Source organism: Aedes albopictus, chromosome 3 (genome assembly GCF_035046485.1).
Source record: "Aedes albopictus strain Foshan chromosome 3, AalbF5, whole genome shotgun sequence".
NCBI lineage: Eukaryota > Metazoa > Arthropoda > Insecta > Diptera > Culicidae > Aedes > Aedes albopictus.
In genome coordinates, this window is record NC_085138.1 from 420,246,644 (window position 1) to 420,265,730 (window position 19,087).

At 37.2% G+C, this 19,087-nt stretch overlaps 1 protein-coding gene across 2 annotated transcripts in view; it reads left to right on the plus strand.

The window, feature by feature from the left end:
* Positions 1 to 4,213: 4,213 nt before the first annotated feature.
* Positions 4,214 to 19,087, plus strand: part of LOC109403367 (putative helicase MOV-10) — a 30,869-nt gene continuing 15,995 nt past the window's right edge. Inside the window, exon 1 of one of the 2 annotated variants that reach the window (XM_029875739.2) lies at positions 4,214 to 4,537. In XM_029875739.2, the coding sequence (XP_029731599.1) occupies positions 4,510 to 4,537 (28 nt within the window). In that variant the 5' untranslated portion in view covers positions 4,214 to 4,509. The remainder of the gene's footprint in view (positions 4,538 to 19,087) is intronic. The other variant, XM_029875738.2, reaches the window with a different exon arrangement.

Consider the following 19,087-nt stretch of genomic DNA (forward strand, 5'->3'; position numbering starts at 1 on the left):
AAATTAGCTCGATCGACAAATTTTTCCTTTTTTTTTCATTTATTTACATTTTGAAGCCAATCCCACGTGGAAATGAGTGTTTATTATTCGTTCCAATGAAACCCATATACTGAACGATTGAAAACCAAAAGCTACGCACATAAGTTCTATCATGATTGAATCGACAAAAAATTGATAGCGCTGCACATAGTTTTCAAGTGCAAAAGCAACTGGTCATAAACTAATGTCGTTTTCGTTTTTGCGGCGGTGGAACACCGCTTCGTGCTACACTTTCCACTGAAAAAACGAACATTTTCGGTGCAGTTGCGTTGGTGTGCGTGAATAAAAACCAAAATATTGACAACTTTGCAAACGCTGATTGGTGGACACGGTGCGCACCTGCTACACTCTCGATTTTTTGAGTGCTGCACTATCTTGAGCGGTGCAGAAAAAGTGCTACACCGGTGTAGCACGAAAATCAAAAACGAATACTTTCGGTGCAAAAGTGCTACACCGGTGTAGCACTACCGCAAAAACGAAAACGACATAAGTGCACAACTTTTAAATTTAATATGTTATTTGTTCTGAGTGTGTCATTCGTATGTCGATCCTGCCGGCATGCACAGGCTAATTAAAAAGCAAACAAGTGTCAAATTTATGCTGTCAGTCATGCTGGCAGTGCATTTCGATGTACTTTATACCTGGGACGGGACCCGTCAGGTGCTAGTGCAAATACGAAATCATTTGCCTGTCAAAAAAGACCACTTCTGATTGGTCGATTTGACAAAAGCAGCGTTGCGCCGCGTTACGTTCGTTTACAAGAGGGCACTCTGTTGTTTAGTTAGCCGTGTTGCTAGTAGTCACGGGTTTTTTAAACCTCGTATGATTGATAATTAATAACTTACAACATTAATCGCTTTTCTCACTTTCTGTGCTGTTTTTATCCGGAACTTGACATGGTGAAATGAAGTGCAAAACGATACATTATGGGCGCAGTGATGTGTATCATTCTGGGCTTCATTTTTACTAATTTTCGAAGAATCCGAAGGTTTGCCGGCAAGGGATGGAGGTCTGTGTGTGAGATCCAAACGAGGAAGATCAGATTGTTTTCAAACTCATTCTTTGAAGTAGAATGCTAAATAAAACTAGTCAAAAAATTTGGATTGATTTGCATATGAAAAGTGTTGGCAACACTAGAGCAACCCCCGTATGAACAGTAACAAAAAGAATAAGAGGGCTTGTACCAATGAGCTGTCACGTCCCGTCCCAGCTTTATACTTATGACACACATGTGATACAAGAATCACTGTAAATTTGCGCTTGAAATGAGTGCCACACTGATAATTCTTTCCGTTCAAGTCAGTCTTGTTAGAATTTTCTTGACAGTGAGTTCCGTTGTACGTGTATCACACTCGTATCACATGTCTGTCCGGGGTATTAGTGTCAAAGTGACGTTGCAATTAGCGAATGGCATTCGCTCGTTGCAATGTAAACATTTTGCAAAAATTTATCAAATTTTGCAATTAGTGTGCTTAGTGTTTTTAGCGTGTCAGCCAGCCTCCTGTCACCGCAATACTGCCCCACAGGAAAATAACGAGCCAACATCTCTGGTTCCCACTTCCAGCCGCCTCGTTGAACACAATAGCGGCGGCTCGGCGGCTTGGTTCCCCATGACAGCGCAAAGTTTGTACACAAACTTAATTCCGGGAGCAAAAATCAAAAGCGACGAAACTTTTTTTTCACAACCAAATTTTGTTTCACCTTTTAAAATCGTTAGTTTAAGCAAAACAAGATTTTTAATTTCGCAATTATTTATTTAAAAATTAAGTCGTAATAGTATCAGCTCGTCTTCGTCACGGGAATAAAGTTTACATAAAATTTATAATTGGGTTGTTTAGTGAATAAAATGTTGCTATTTTCTATAGCCTAATCGAAAGAGCTCATTTTTCTAAGTATAACGTGATTTTATTGGATTCCAATACCTTTATTTTGATGGTAAAATTAACAAAACAATTTTCATTTTTGTGGATAGAATGACAGTTCAATCGCTAAAGTGACAGTTCGACCCGAACAAAAAAATTTCCCCAGACAAACTTTAAATGCATTTTAAAAATAGTTCCCGAACTCCGAAAATTATGAAATTTTGGATTTCGACTAATTGTTGGGCGGTGAATCCGATTATGAAATAATCTGGATACCCCTAAAGAACCCAATTGTTATTTATATACACGGAAGATAATTTCCGTATATCTTTTATGTGTGAAACTACATAGATTTTTGCAATAAGCCTTCATTAATAAAAATTATGTTTGGGAACATAAAAAATAAACGTTTTGATTCAAATAAAATCCATTATCAAAAAGAAATAAAATTTATTGATCTGGATAAATAAAATTTATGTGTGAGATTTATAACGCTCATAACCCGTGTTCTAATGGTTATTATAAGGTGTATTCAAATAAATTTGAAATTATGTATTGCGATTTTTTTTTCGACTTAGACTTTGATGCAATAAATTTCGTCGTACTCAGATTTCGATTTCGATTTCGCTGTCAATCTCAGTCGCAGGGTTTTTGCAACTCGCCCGATAATGTTAGTTTTCGCCGGCCGTCTCAATGTTTACAATTAAGGTCTTTTGTTCTCGGTCCACCAGCTGGTCATGTTTACACAACAAAACCAGCTGGTTCACCGATGTTTACGTTCATTCTCATTGTTCTCAGCTACCAGCTGATTATGTTTTCATAACAAAATCAGCTGGTTTCGCCTGAATCGAGGAAAGAAGGCGAAAAGGTGTCATATATGTTAGGTTAGTACCATATTAGGGCGAGTTCAATTTCGTCGTCAAAGTCTGATTATTCGTAAAAAATACAATATTATGCTTAAAAAATTCTCAATTCTTAAATAAAACCGTGAATTCGCATCTTTGAATCTAACTTTTATTGCCATTGATATCGTATAGAGTTCACTACGGAATGTTCCAGTTGCTGAATCTCCAAGAGGGAGTTTATTTGGAGGTGGCGGAAACAGCTTCGAACGGTGTCATTAAGGGATTCTCCTCGGGATCATCCATGGATTCATCGGCTTCTTCTGGACCGCTGGACATTATTACGCTGCTTGGTAGGCAAATACTGGCGGCACAAAAGAACGACGAAAGCGGCGGCGTCGAAGGTTGATTCTGGTTGGCGATGTAGACCGGAATGATTTTGGTTGATTGGGTTGTCGTCTCCCGTTGGCTGCCGGAAGCGCTCCTATTTCTCCACATTTCCAATTTCTTCCGAATCGCTGTAAAATACGCAGTTAATACAATTGCAATAACCATCTCTGCGCACTTACTTTTATTCCTAGACGCCGAGAGCTCCAAATATCCTAAGTCCGGTGTTGTTCCGTTGGAGATCGAGCGGTGAACTATCACGACCGTTACAAAGCGGTTCAAAATCGCGATAGGACCAAAGATTATATTTATAAGTGAACTTCTATAATTTTTTACTATAACACAGACAATTATAATTTTTATGTTTGCACAAACATGAAGGGGAAAAAGCTCAACATGGCGTTTATAATCGCACACATAAAAATAACACTCGAGCAGTCTTATAAACTATAAAGGCGCCAACTACATAAAGTTTAGCTTTGGAATTTTATCAGTGTATGATCTCGGATATGATTCAGCCACAGTCAATAATCGTTCCTGGATTTTGATGCTGACCTCAAAAACATGGCCGCGTGACAGGAGGCTGGTGTCAGCGACCAAGGAGAATACATTTTACTAAGGTGGCGCAGATAAACATTGCAAACCACTGGTTGTCTCTTCCATTCTTCTGGTGTTCTTATAGAGCTTGCTGACGTTTATTCACCTTTCTCTTTCAAACATGCAGGCGGAATAGGATTTGTTTTCATCGGGAAAGGTTTCCCGATGAAAACAAATCCTATCCCGCCTGCATGCTTGAAAGAGAGAGGTGGATAAACGTCAGCAAGCTCTATGGAACTGAAATAGTGACGTCACTATTTTAGTTGCATAAGAACACCAGAAGAGTGGAAGAGACAACCAGTGGTTTGCAATGTTTATCTGCGCCACCTTAGTAAAATGTATTCTCCTTGGTCAGCGACGGCTGGGCTCGCAGGAGCTCAAGCATGGTGCGCCATGCGGTGCATTCAAAAAAGCCGGCGGCGTCGTGACGCCGTCATCCGCGTCGCGCGCGCGCTCACCGCCGCCGACCGACGGCGACGACCGCACTTTTTTCGTGGAACAGTCGATCCGTTAGGTTGTTGGGAGTGGAACTCTTTTGTGCGATATTATCGTTGCAAGTCTGTTGTATCGCGGGCTGAAATGTGCTGATTGTTTACTTTCTGGGTGATTTAATTTTTATTTCCCGAGTCATTGAGTTGCGTTGTGGTGTAATGTTTAGGCTTTAGTTGTTCAGTGTTTGAGTAGCTTATCGGAGTAGAATCGGAATCAATTATTAGTTTGTTCTTGTATCGTGTGCTAGTGCGACGGCTGAGTGGAGAAATCGGCGAAGCTACTTTGTAAACATGGATAATCATGCTTCCGGAGGATTCAGTAAGTACCTATAGCTACCTAAGTACCGACCAGCTAATGTTACAGTTTTGCAGCTGGTTCTAGTTACAATTTTGGTTCCAAAGCGAAAAGCTTCATCAAGGTTTCGTCTTAACATTACTGTTAAAGAAATTCAGCTTTTAAGGCGACGGGACTCGTTTTCGTCACTGTTTTTATTACATGAGTTGCGATTGTAACCAATGTCAGAAGATTTCATAAACCAAATTGTTTCAGGCTTGGAATTGCCAGGTCTTTTTTGTATCTTTATGGCAAGTTTACAGGACATATATGTGATTGTTCATTGACAGTAACACATTGGCAACACTATGTCTTCTAATAACGTATTTGCACTAGTTATGTTCAACGATGCAGGTTGAAAACGCTCGAAATGGCTGCATCCGGTGCTACCAATTTGTCAGCAAACGTTCAGCAAGTTCAATTTAAAGTCACCTAAAGTCGTTGAACAGGACTAGACATTGTGTTAACCCTTTCCTTCCCACGACTTTGAACGGCTACATCTATGCCAAAAAAGCGTTTCCGAAAAAAGTGGTAGAACAAAAGTTATTGCAAATTGGCTAAATTTTTCGAAATCAATGAAAAAAATTTTGGTTGTAAATCAATAGGTTTTTGATTGTTTATCAATAGTTCAACTATTGAAACAAGTAGGTAGTAGTTGGGTTAACCTTATGAGGTTATAACCATATTCTAAAAATTATTGCATCATATTCATCTAATTCCGTTTGTCCGGAGTTCGTCGAAAATCGATGGTGCTCTAGAGCAACCATGGGAAGTAGAGGGTTAATGCCGTGCTAGGACTGAATGTTGTCGGGCAGATCTAGCGGTATGTAAACTGGCCATTACTAACTAGATTTTTAAACCGGGGTTAGTTCATCTCCGGACCCACGTCTTTATTCTCAGGTCTTTACTAACATTTTTGTGAGTATGTCGGCGGGATACGTTACCATAAGATGTAAAACATCACTGAAACCTAGTGGCGTACCTCCAATGCACAATGGGTCCAGAGCCGTATTTACGAAGACAAAAATGTTTGTGCCTAAACCATAAGTTTTAGATACATGGTGTCTTTGGGAAAGTTTCTTTTAATTTTTCGACCTTTTCTCTCATTATTGTGAAATTAGGGTGGTCCCTCTAGTTTACCTGATTCAAACATCTGCTTTTTAATAGTTTTACGTATACAAAATGTTCTACAAAGTTGTTAAAGAACTTATTTGGAGCAAGTTTGCCGAAAAAACAATTATTCTATCTCTCATGGTTCCTAACTTATAATTTTTTAGAAGATTCATGTTAGGGTGATCCATGAAATTCAGTTTTCTTCAAATAACTTTTAATTCGTTAGTTTCTCGTAAATACTTTGTTCCGATCACTTATAGAACTATCAACGACGCATATTTTTTCCAAAGAGCTCAATGTTCTAACTCTCGTGGTTAAAAAGATATTGACATTTTTCTTCGAGAAATCACATTTATTCAAAAAGTCATATATAAAAAAGGAGCAAACGGGTTTTCAATCTCTCGGTTGCATTGGAAAGATCGTACTCTGTTCTATTTATGGTGAAAAAACTGCAGGTACCTTTTTGTTTGAAGCTTTTTATTGAATTTTGAAAGCACGATTTTTTTCATGGAAAAGCAGTTGTAACTTTGAAAATCGATTAGATACGAACTTGGCGTCTTCGACAAAATTGTGAGTTTTTGGCTGCTCTAAAAGTGCCCAGAACAAAGAATTGCGAAAAAATCAACACATAAAATTATATTGAGTAAAAACAGGTTTTCATATGAAAAACGACACACTTCAAGCAAATTCAACTCGTCTATGTTAGATAGATCGAAGTAACCATGTCTAAAATGTTTAAATTTGTTTATAATCCATAATTTGTCAATGAACTCAACTTAAAGTGTGATTTTAGAGGCGAATGAACCTAGGTTTAAAACCTCTATAATAAAAAAAAAAATCAATTTAATTTTAATTTCATCACTTCAATGTATGGATAGCGAAAATGTCAATCACTAGTATATGTTGATATTAAGGTAAAAGCATGGATTTAATATCAAGATATAAATGTGGGGAATAAATCACAACAATTTTATGACGCCATTCGCTCCCCCAGTTTTCCCCAGAACATTCGCCCGCTTCTTATTTCGCTTGAAGCGGCGCTTTTTTCGCCACTCAATCAAAGGCTTGATCAAAGCAAACAAAACAAAAATTGAACCTCGTAGCTCGTAACCAAGTTAACAAGATTATTAAAATTTGTTTATTTACTGAAAAAGAAATGCATCAACTACAAAAAGGCTCTATTCAACTCTGAATTTAATTCACGCCACCATAATCACAGACGCACTAACCTTGTTTAGAAAGCTATTATCGGTGACAGACGCAGACGTAAGGACGAAGAGCATCGATTAAGATTCCCGCAAAGCACGAAATGGGACAAGTGCCAAGAAGGATGTGATGACATTGTAGTGAAAACGAAAAAGCTCTAAGCGGTCCACCACCAAAGAGAGTCCTTCTGAGGATAATCCTCAACGTTGGCTGCCAGTGTCCACGATGAATTTATCCGGCCAAAAATCACCGAAGTTGGCATTTTGTAGACTACAGATGGGAGACAGACTGTAGCTTGGAATATTGCTTGTATTTTTAAGAAACGACTCATAATGCAAAAAGCACACATTGTAATCCAAAATTGTATTATAAACAACAGGAATAAATTCCAAAAATAGTTAGTTTTTTTTAATGATATTGGTAATTAAATCTTGTACTGCTTAGAGATATCATCATTGTCTGATATATCTCTTGTAAATCTTATCAGATATACCCGTTCGAAGTGATTGGTACCTCTGGTCCTATTCAGCCTCATATCACCATAAGGAATGTAGTACAGCGCATATTGTAGACATGCCATTGTAACGGGCTAACCGACAGCGCCGGGTTGTACTTGGAAACTAGAACCTTGGCGGAGTAGTAAGAGCATTTTCCCGCAGGACATGTCCTGATTCAAAAAGGCACAGTTAAATTTCAATTAATTCTGTTTAAATCCACCGGAAATTACCTCAATGGGTTTTTATTGCGCTCACTGATCAAATTCCCCTTATCTGCGGTAAGTCGACCAGGCCAAATCTGAGAGATTCTTTCCAGAAAAAGGGATAAAAATATTTTAAATTATTTCAAAACATTATTTAATTCTTCGAAATGTAACTTTTTGTGTTTTGAACGGACGAAGGTAACTATCTAGGTAACTATGATAAACAGCCGAACATCATTCAAAAATGATGTACTGGGGGATTGGGGTCATTGAAAACTGATGCAACTGGAGTCACGGGCGAAATTCTAGTTTCTAGTTGGTAAAAGCCTAACAAAGTTGCATGATTTACAATATTTATCAACAGTGTGCCTTAATGGTGATGACAGTATAAAAAAACATTAGTTCTAGAATGAAATGGATGACCATTTACCAAGCTACTTTGATATATCTAACAAAGACGAGTTGAATTTGCTTGGAGTGTGTCGTTTTTTATATGAAAATCTGTTTTTATTCAATATAATTTTACGTGTTGATTTTTTCACAATACTTTGTTCTGGGCACTTTTAGAGCAGCCAAAAACTCACAATTTTGTCGAAGAGGCCAAGTTTGTATCTCATCGATTTTCAAAGTTACAACTGCTTTTCCATGAAAAAAATCAAACTTTCAAAATTCAATAAAAAGCTTCAAACAAAAAAGGTACCTGCAGTTTTTTCACCATAAATAGAACAGAGTACGATCTTTCCAAAGCAATCGAGAGATTAAAAATCCATTTGCTCCTTTTTGAAATATGACTTTTTGCATAAATGTGATTTTTCGAAGAAAAATTCCAATATCTTTTTAACCATGAGAGTTAGAACATTGAGCTCTTTGGAAAAAATATGCGTAGTTGATAGAACTAAAAGTGCTCGGAACAAAGTATTCACGAGAAACGAACGAATTAAAAGTTATTTGAAGAAAACTGAATTTCATGGATCACCCTAACAAGAATCCTTTAAAAAATTATAAGTTAGGAACCATAAGAGATAGAATAATGGTTTCTTCGGCAAACTTGCTCCAAATAAGTTCTTTTACAACTTTGTGGAACATTTTGTAACCATACATAAAACTATTAAGAAGCAGATGTTTAGATCAGCTAAACTAGAGGGACCACCCTAATTTCACAATAATAAGAAAATAGGACGAAAAATAAGATGAAACTTTTCCAAAGACATCATGTATCCAAAACTTATGGTTTAGGCACAAACATTTTTGTCTTCGTAAATACGGCTCTGGACCCATTGTGCAATGAGAGTATGGCTATGTATTAGCTAGGTGCTGCGGATAGAAACGGTTTTATTTCTCAAGCTAGCCAACACACACCAACACACTCCCGTCACACAGCTTGTAAACACGCACGAGCTTTCAATTTTCTTGCAAACACCTCTCTGAGCGCAGTTGTCAAACATGCCGTCGCGACGCTGTTCGGAAATGGTAAACATGATCAATCCACCATTATTCCAATTTTGTTGTCGTGTTCAAAGTTTATTATTTTCCATTCGCGATGGAAATTTGGAAGGATAGTTGTTACAAAATTAGCTAAAATGGGCTCAAAACAATGTTTATTCTTCTCCTAGCTTTCCGACGGATTGATAGCGGCAAATGGAGATATCGTGACAACAGTTTTGATTATATCCGCAGCACCTAGATAACAATACTCTTCAATCAAGCACACAGGTACAACAAGGTTTAAGGCTCAATTGAGAAAGGCAAATGTTCTAGAACTAAAAAAGCACTTTTTCCCAAAATGATCCACAAATCGAAGATAATAAGAATGTCCGATTGTTTATTTAGCCAATTATGACAATCGGACACGCTGGTTTGGTTCGCGTTCTCGTCATTCTGGAGAAAAGTGCTTTTTCAGTTTTGGATAATATGCGATTCTCATTTTAGCCTTAACATAACCTCTATCTTCAATGTTTGGCTCCCAATGTTTGGCTCCCGCTGATAGAGCATATTGAGTCAGTCCGCGACACTCAGTGTATTAGTAGGCCTGTCCAGCTTTTCAAAAACGTTCTCTGATTCTCAAGTCCACCCCCATATTTTGATTGGCATCCTAAAAGAAGTAACTGGTCAAAATTTCAGCCAAATCCATTGAAATTAAGAGGTGCATCAAATCAATTTTGTGTTTTTCGACTATTTTTGAACTTCAAAAAATCATAACTACACTAAAACATGTCAAAACTTAATTCTTTCGGCAGAAATTGAAAACTGTACTCGTTTGCTACAACTTCTCCGACGAACGTGTGTCAATAAAATTGAAGGAAACATATGTAATTATCATATTTGTAATCAGAGAAACCTTAAAAAGTTGATTTTTTGATAGATTTTGTTCTGGAACACCCTAATATACGTAATAAGTTGGATGTTTCAAAACGTAATCATATTCTCCAATGTTTTGTGGTTATTTGCTTCTTTGACACCAATGCTGTAGGAGTTGAGCAAAAATTACTAAAATTCGCGAAAGCCAAATGTGGCCTAAAAACCTCTAAAAACTAGCTTTTCGGGTGCAATCACGCTTTGGCGCGCAAAAAGTGGCATCGCGTCAGCACTGATATGATAGCCAACACCTGTCATCACGCTTGTTTGTTATCACCCGTGGTAGGGGGTAGCCAAGGCAAACTACAAGGAAGCAAAGCTACTACGTTCAGTACAATTTCGCGCCACAACGTGATTGCCTCCAAAAAGCTAGTTTTTAGGCCACATTTGACTTTCCCGAATTTTAATACTTTTTGCTCAACTCCTATAGCATTGGTGTCATAGAAGCAAATAACCAAAAAACATGAGAGAATATGATGCCGTTTTAAAATGTCAAACGTCAAACTTATTACGTATATTAGGGTGTTCCAGAACAAAATCTATCAAAAAATCAACTTTTTAAGGTTTTTCTGATCACAAATGTTATAATTACACATGTTTCCTTTAATTTTATTGGCACACGTTGTTCGGAGAAGTTGTAGCAAACAAATACAGCTTTCAATTTCTGCCGAAAGAATTAAGTTTTGACATGTTTTAGTGTAGTTATGATTTTTTGAAGTTCAAAAATAGTCGAAAAACACAAAATTTATTTGATGCACCTCTTAATTTCAATGGATTTGGCTGAAATTTTGACCAGTTACTTCTTTTAGGATGCCAATCAAAATATGGGGGTGGACTTGAGAATCAGAGAACATTTTTGAAAAGCTGGACAGGCCTAATGTATTAGTAAGCAAAGAAAAATGTAAACACAAATATTGATTGATTGATTGATTTATCTTTATTTGAGAGACTTTCAGCCCTTGGCTGGTTCGTCTCCTAAACACAAATAGTGACGTCACTATTTGACACGCGTTCTTATGGGAGCTCAGTTTGCTTGTAGTAGTGACATGTTTTGCACCAGACACGGATCTCACGCACACGAAGTATCTTCTTCCCCACCTCTATTAGACTGTCATTGGCGTACCTCTAAGGGTCTGTTCCAATTGGCGAATTAAAATTAGTTTTTACTTAAATGTGACAGTTCGACACTTAAACTTGATAGTTCTCCTAAGGAAATAATTATTGAACTGTCAAGTTTAAGTGAAAATTAATTTTAATTCTCCAATTGGCTTCTTTAGCGTCGTTGAGATAATTCCATATTCTGAATCTCCATGCCAAACTGAGCCGAAATCCAATTTTTTATAAATTTTGGTGCCCGGGAACCTGTTTAAAAATCAATTTGAAGTTTGTATGGGAGCGATTTGTCGAATCACCCCTCGTCGCATTTCGTACTGGGTGGAGCTGTCAAACAGTTACCCAGCTGTCAAAAGGTGATTTTGAAAAATCTCTTTGAAATTGATTTTAGGTACCAAAATAACGTTCTAAAAATCTGCAAAAAATCATAGTGGCTCAGAAAAAGGTGCTCTTTCGCATAAAATCAAAAAATCGATACATTTTTCAAAATTTAAGGACACTATATGTGGAAGCGGCTTACCTGCACCCACATTCTTCTTCTTCTTACTTTTATCCCTTGCTTATGATTCGTATATGAGAACGCAGGAATGATAATCAATTTTTACTACCCTTACCTTTTTTGATGTTATATAGAATTACTACCTGGTGCTCGCCAAACATTCTTCTATTCATCCGAAGCCAATTCATTGCCAGAAATCATTTTAAAACACATTCTCGTGCAAAATTCGCTTCTCAATGCACTTTTTGTTTCTTCTTCTATCTCACTTATTATTTACCCTCACCTTTGGGGAACATATTTTCACAGCATTATAAACACTGATTCAGCCAAGCCCCACCTCTATAAAGGTTTTCACCGTTTTCGCAACACTTCAAAATTTCACCTACATCACTTTTTATACCGGAAAATCGTAGAAAAACGTGATATTCTGCGATAAAATTTTCACTCCCGATTTTAATTTTTCGAACTGTAAACATTCGCGACGGTAACTACCAGCAAGCAGAATGTGCTTTAGTATTCGTGACAACTTTGACATTGTTGTCGATAAACATTATTTGAGAGTCCCTAGTTTCATGAACTTTTCCTTTGAGTTGAAACGTTAAATCTGAAACACCCGCATCACTGCTCCACTAGCCACGTCTGTCAAAAACAGAAAACATTCAGATTGGGTATTGCAATCAGTTTTCTCGCAATGCCACGACCGTCGAAACGGCAAAAGGCGGCCATCGACCGCGAAAACCGTAAAAAAGCGCGATCAAGTAGTCTTATTTCCATTCGTGTGACTGAAGATGTTCCCGACTGCATCAGGAATCCATCGGTGGAAGAAAGTGGTTCGGTGCCTGATCTGCAGCAACCTAACAGCCTCGCACAAATATCCTGCAGGGAAAGGCAAAGAAAGCCCTTCAATTAATAACTGTGGAAGTGCTCTAAGAACACTAAGTTGAAGCGAGGCAGGCCAAGTCCCAGTGGGGACGTAGAGCCATAAAGAAGAAGAAGAAGACGCATGCTTCTAAAATTTGCCTTTTCCAAATATTAGAACTATAAGTGTTTGAGTGCTGACCATATTGGTGAACTTAGATATGCATAAGATAAGTCAGTACCAGTCTGGTAGATGAATAGATCCATTTTCAAATCAAAACAAACTTTGATATATCTGTTTTGCAAGAGTAATTGTAGCATTTCTCTCCGCACACAAATACCATTACTGTATGGAGAAATGATGATTTCACCAATACTATTAAATGTTTGAATGTTGGCTCCATCATAACTTCACCTTAAAAACCCAATTGGAACAGACCCTAAGTACACACTCTTAAGCCTGGAACACATAGCGTCCGATCCGTCGAGGTTTGCGTTTTTTTGACAGTTTTCCCATGGAAAATGTGTCAAACTACTGTCACGCATACGCAAACGTATGCATTGTGTGGGGCACTTTAGTACACAGGGTCAAATCGACAATGATTTTTCATAAGGGTCTAACTGACTTGATCGATTTCTCTTCGTCGACTCTCTCTTTTGCCAATAACTTGATCAAAACAAACAAAATTATTATTCTTTTTGTTTCTATAGCAACATGTAGTCGTCTTCTTCACATTTCAACTAAAAATCTTTGGAAAACTCAATACACATTATGTGATAACGCAAAGAGAGGATCGATGAGGAGAACTCGAAAATATCAGTTAGGCCTAAATGAAAAATCAGTGTCGAAATATTTGTCCAAAAAAAAACTAATGCTTAAACATTTTGTTTGACTCGATCGAATTTTCATTAATGTCAAACTGATGTTGTTTCTTGAGTTCTTTCCTGCGTGTTTTAGCCATAACAACGCAAATTAAATGCTATTGCGGGAATTTTGAGCAGTGACGCACTGATCCATAATATACCACAAATTGATCCATAATATGTGGGACTCTGTGGCACCGATCCATAATTGGGTTATCCAAAAATAGTTAAATATTCCTGTTTCATGTGAAAATGAGTGGCAATTCCACTCCAAATGATTCGGTAGTCTAAAAGTTTGAATCAAACTTAGCCATCAATGCTTTTTAAGTCGTAGTTTATGTTTTCTTTTCTTTCTCATTGAATTTTGAAGGTAAAAAATACCACTAATGTGGAGCGGACCTGATGTGATGGTTAAAGCACGTGACAATCACGTCGAGGGCCTCGGATCGAATCCCACTCCCGGCATCTAGAAAAATGTGAGTTCTTCCTTCGGAAGGGAAGTAAAACGTGGATCCCGAGATAAACTAGCCTAGGGCTAAAATCTCGTTAATACTGATAAAAAAATATCACTAAATGATCCATAACTGGCCGGGGCCCGTGGCGTAGTTGGTCACACGTTCGCTTCATATGCGGATGGTCATGGGTTTGATTCCCAGCCCCGGCACTTGCAATTTTTCGTCAGCTGCTTTTCTCCCCGAAAGCGTCTGACATTGACCCTCTTCTGAGCCTTCGGCTCAAACGGACCCGCATACCTGGACATCGGCGAACTGCAACTCATAATGGGCCCCCAATTGGACTGGAAAAGGAACAACAGCCACCCTCGTGCTCTTCATTCTACCATGAATAGCGTAGAACAGTGAAAGAAGCACGAAGACAGCCAGCTCGATATAGAAGAATATAATAGAATAGATGTAGGCGCTGTAGAAAGTGTAAGTGCAGCTGTCAATTGTAATTGCTCACGTAGTGCCCAAGTGGACAATAGAGCTGTAAATTAGGTTAAGTGATTAAGAATAAAAAAAAATGATCCATAACTGTGTACCAAAATCAACAAAACGTGATTGAATCACTCCCGGCGCTCCAACAGAACCGATTCTCGCAACCACGTGACTTAACTACATGGCATATAACACAAATTCACATAAAAAATCTATATTACTGTAATTCGCATTACATATTCTACGATTTTGCACACATATTTCAGAATTAACCTAATTCAATAGAAATACACTAGAACTCCAGTGGCTCTGTAATCACTTGTACTATTCGATTATTTTATGAACTTTAATTGTAATAATTGACTATGTTTAAGTGTCCATCTTGTAGAGGATTCTTTGTTAAAAAAAAAAAAAAATTATTTGACACTTCTAGTACTACTATTGACGCTGTAAGGGCGTGGCATTGTGGCAAACTAGATGTTAGTCACACGAACAGTCGCGACATTTGGACTTCTGTGGCTAGTTCTAATCCTAATTCCAATAACTTTTTTTCGGTTCCGATTTCCGTTCATCCCATTTGTTTTACAAACAGGCCGGCACAACCCAAACGTCAAATTTTCTATGAGAGTAAGCAGGCCAGCGTAAATTCGTGCAGTACTGCATGTCCACGTGGACTATTATGTTGAAATGTAGCTAGCTAAGTACCTGTTCGTTGAAAGGGTTGTATAGGCCGACGATACGCCTCCCAAGGTTAAGCATGTAAAAATTCAGCATAATACAAAACTGGACTTTTTCAACGGTTTTTCGCTTGATAAGATAGAATCACACATCCATTTGGTAATTATAATGCACTTCTTTACACAAAATGTTCAGTTCAATCATTGAACGCTTTTTTACGTTTCCAAGGTCAATTTTAAATCACTGTTTGACAACTTTTTTGGGTGGCTAAGATCACTTTTATTTCGCCGGATTATTGCTGCTACCTGCCCTTAGTAGAGACATCATCTATTTGAAACATCAGGTTCTCAGGGTTAGAACTTTTTGTTTGTTTGCATGCACGCTGCTTGAAAGATTCATTAATTACGTCCATCGTTTTCCGGGATTTCTAGATCCCCTCCCTCCTCTTCCACCTCTGTCAGCTATGTCCCTATACCTATAGACTGTTTCAGAAATTATAAATACACTAACGATAACCTGCCATTTAAATTTGAGCACATTATCCAAAAAAGTTTCTTATAGCTCTAATAGTAAACATGCCAACGAAGCAAATAATTCCAATTTTGTTGATGTTTCTGGTAAAAGTTAAAAAATAGGGCTCTGTAAACAAGATGATCAAAATTTGAAGTTGCACAAAGTAGTCAAAAAATGTAGCATAGTAGAATAGAAAAAAATCTCACAGATAAAATATTTAATTTCTAAACACAATGAAAATTGCTGTATTGATAATAAAAGATATTTCTCGATTGCTTAGAGTAATTTTCACTGGAATATTTGATCAAGAACCACCATTACGGGCCTTCTCAAAACAAAAATTTTTATTTTAAATTTCTCAACAACACAAGTAGCAACAAACGTTAAGCAAACGAATGTCTTAATTACTGCTTACTGCATTCGTTTTTATGGTATGACAAGCTTTGCCATCTGAAGGATCGAATGAGCTGAAAAAATGAGTTTGTTTAGATTAAATGCGTTCAGGAAAGCTAAAAAATTGTGTGGTAGTTCTTATGTTCCGTAGAAAACCTTAAAAAATGAGAAACTTGATCTCCGAAAAAATGTTGTGGAAATGCCTTTATCGATTTTTCCCAAACTTTTATCAAGGCATTCCTTAGACAACTTGTTGAGAAAGCGAATGTGATAAAAATTTAGATAATTTTTGGTATTTAGTGATAAATAATGTTGAAATCATTAAAAAACACCTTTGTGCAAATGCAAATTTGAAAAATTAAGTTATTTGTTAGAGAACTCTGTTCTTTAAAATATCAAGCCAATTGAAAGGAAACATAAAAATATGGAGTACAATATGCTATACTCTGGAAGAAGTTGGTAAAAATCATTAGAACAGTTCATTTAATTTAATAAACAAAGTGTATTTATAATTTCTGAAACAGTCTATAATACACGTATACTGACACACTTTCGTAGACCCCTCCCCTCCCCCAAATGTTCGACGTAATTTATAAACGTTCCCCTACCACGCTTCGAAATAATTGCATGACGGTCGGTGTGGTCTGAGTACCGTCATTGCATCGATAAGGATCACAGAGAGGTAAATCCCAGACCTACACGAGTTAATTATAGGGTGCGGGCACCGGTTTTGGCCAGTCTAAGGGAAATCATTTTTATAAAAATAACCAATAATCCTATGGAAACAACCAATGTGTCAAATGAAAGGTTTCAATCTATATTTTGAAGGAAAAATGCAGAAATCAAACCAATACTTGATTTTTGAATTAAAAGTGGCACTGGCCAAAATAGAAGCTCTGCCGCAGTTTTGGCCATATTCTTAAGTTCGGTTTCTATTTTGGCCAATCACGCGTATTTCTTATGGGAGTGGCCAAATTAGAAGCACCCTGGCCAAAATAGATATATGCAAGCTGATTTTTTAAGGAAATATATTTTTTTATTCCAGTTTTTAATCAAAATGTGTGGTTTTCACAGCTGTAATCATCATATTGTATTAGGATCTACTATTAAAAAATAAATTTACGCCGATTTAGATCGCAACAGGCTTAATATCGCACTATGGCCAAAACTCCGGACTGGCCAAAACTGAAGCTTCTACCCTATAGATTGTTTTTCAACGTTCGCCGTTCGAGTGCAGTAACAATTTTAATGGACCAAATCGATACACGTATATGCTTGCCATTCAAGTTCCATCCTGAGACGAGACCGGACAACTGGCTTCTTATTGATCTTCTTTTCTTCCCAAATGTTTGTTGTTTATTTACGTTTCGTTCCGATCGTCGTTCGGGCTAGTGTTGCCAAACATTTTATGTTGCTTCAAGATTAAAGTTTTTTTCGTGATCACGTATCACGATTTTCATACAAAATAGTCACCGTTGAGATGCTGTAACTCTGCTTCCTGGTGAAAGATTAGGCTTACATTTTGACGAGAAGAGGCGTCTTCGGTTTTGATTTAAGCTAAATATTTTATTTTGTAGCATCAGCTACAAAACAAACAAGGTCAAATTGTTCAAAATAGGACCACTCCCAAATTCATTATCGAAAAGAAGCGAGAAGGCACCGATTCATTTCCTTCTTTTGGTGTTATTATAAGTGCTCATTTCTAACAAAAATACAAAAAAAAGTGAACATAACAAACCGCGCTTCAATTTTTCATTTTGAGTTGGATTGAATTGATAAAGCAACCCCCCGAGCAGTTGAAACAATCTCCGTAATAACAGTTTTTGAATGTTGATTTTTTTGTTAAATTTTCAATACATTTAATTAATTATTACGAATGAAAAAAATAATTCTCTTTCATTATTATAATGCACTTTTACCATAATGAAAATGTATTCGGACCGTTTTTTCAATCGCTTTTGACAACACTGTCCACCCGCGGTCGGAAACGGTCGGATGGTTTTTGCTTTTTTCTAATAGCATGAAATCAACCAATCAGCAGCTGGTCTGTTTTGGCCCCATATCGAGCTACCTATTGACTGGTCTCGTTTCAGGTTCCATCCAACTAAAGTCGATTGTTCAATTGCCTAGAGTGGTGTCGGTTTAGATTAACAAACCTGGCGTTCGATTTGAATAGGTCGTAAGTTTGCTGTGATTCCTATGCAGATTCGACCTATTCAAATCGAACGCTAGACACTTATCATATATGCTCTGGCGATAATACTTGAAATGGATCACTAAAATAACTAAAACGGCCGCTATGAAATGAGCAGATAGCGCCACCGTAGCCTTGTGTGTTTGACGTAACTCGAATGGTGTCACTGTATGACCGTCCATATACGGTGGCGCTTTTGTTTTGATGCGGTGGTTAGTAGCGGAAAAGACGGCTTCAATGATCCATTGGTCATAGTTGATTTTCAGACTTTACCGATGCAAATCAACATGAAACATTTTGTAAATAAAAGGTCACGCTCACATAAGATGATTGCACTTAATATTTTCCTTAAAAAATTGCTGAAATTGTAATGATTATTTTCCTTAAAGCATAGGCTTTCTTGTACCCTATTTTGGCATAATGTACCAGTTACGGTTAATCCCATAAGGAATGCATGCCAATATTGCGAAGTGGAACCAAAATTGAATAATGAGTCCATAGCTGCTACATATAATTTTCTGTTGCAAACATCGCAATATACATATAAATACTAAAATTAATTTTGGAATTGTTTCTATATTCTTTCTATAAAGTATGAAAACTAAACAATATTTTCACATACTGATGACATTCGCCATAACTGAATAAAGCACGTACTAGGGCGCGAATAAAACAGTTCAGATGAAAATTCAGCAGAGTGCAACGTCCTTGTTGTTTTTTTTTTTGTAAATTTATATTTAAATTGTGCAAAATCATTGGAACAAAGTCTTGTGCAAATCACTAGCGGTAAGTGGTAGTTTCTCCGATCAATTAATAGAAGGTGAACAAGCAAATTTGAACATTTTTTGTTGTTGTTCCTTCCTTTCTTATAGAATGCTTGTAAAACTCGCCATCTCATGATATACAATGACGAGGTATTTCTCGTGTTTCTGAATCCCGGAACTCAAGTCCGCAATCCATACACGTGAAACAATGAACGTTTTGAAAGGCCATCTGTGTCAATGACAGAATGATTTACAGGCTGAGGACAGGACTTTGACAGCTACGGTAGAACTCAGTAGACTACAACTTGTAACACTTTACAAGGTCACTGTCCAAACTGGACTGTTGGTTT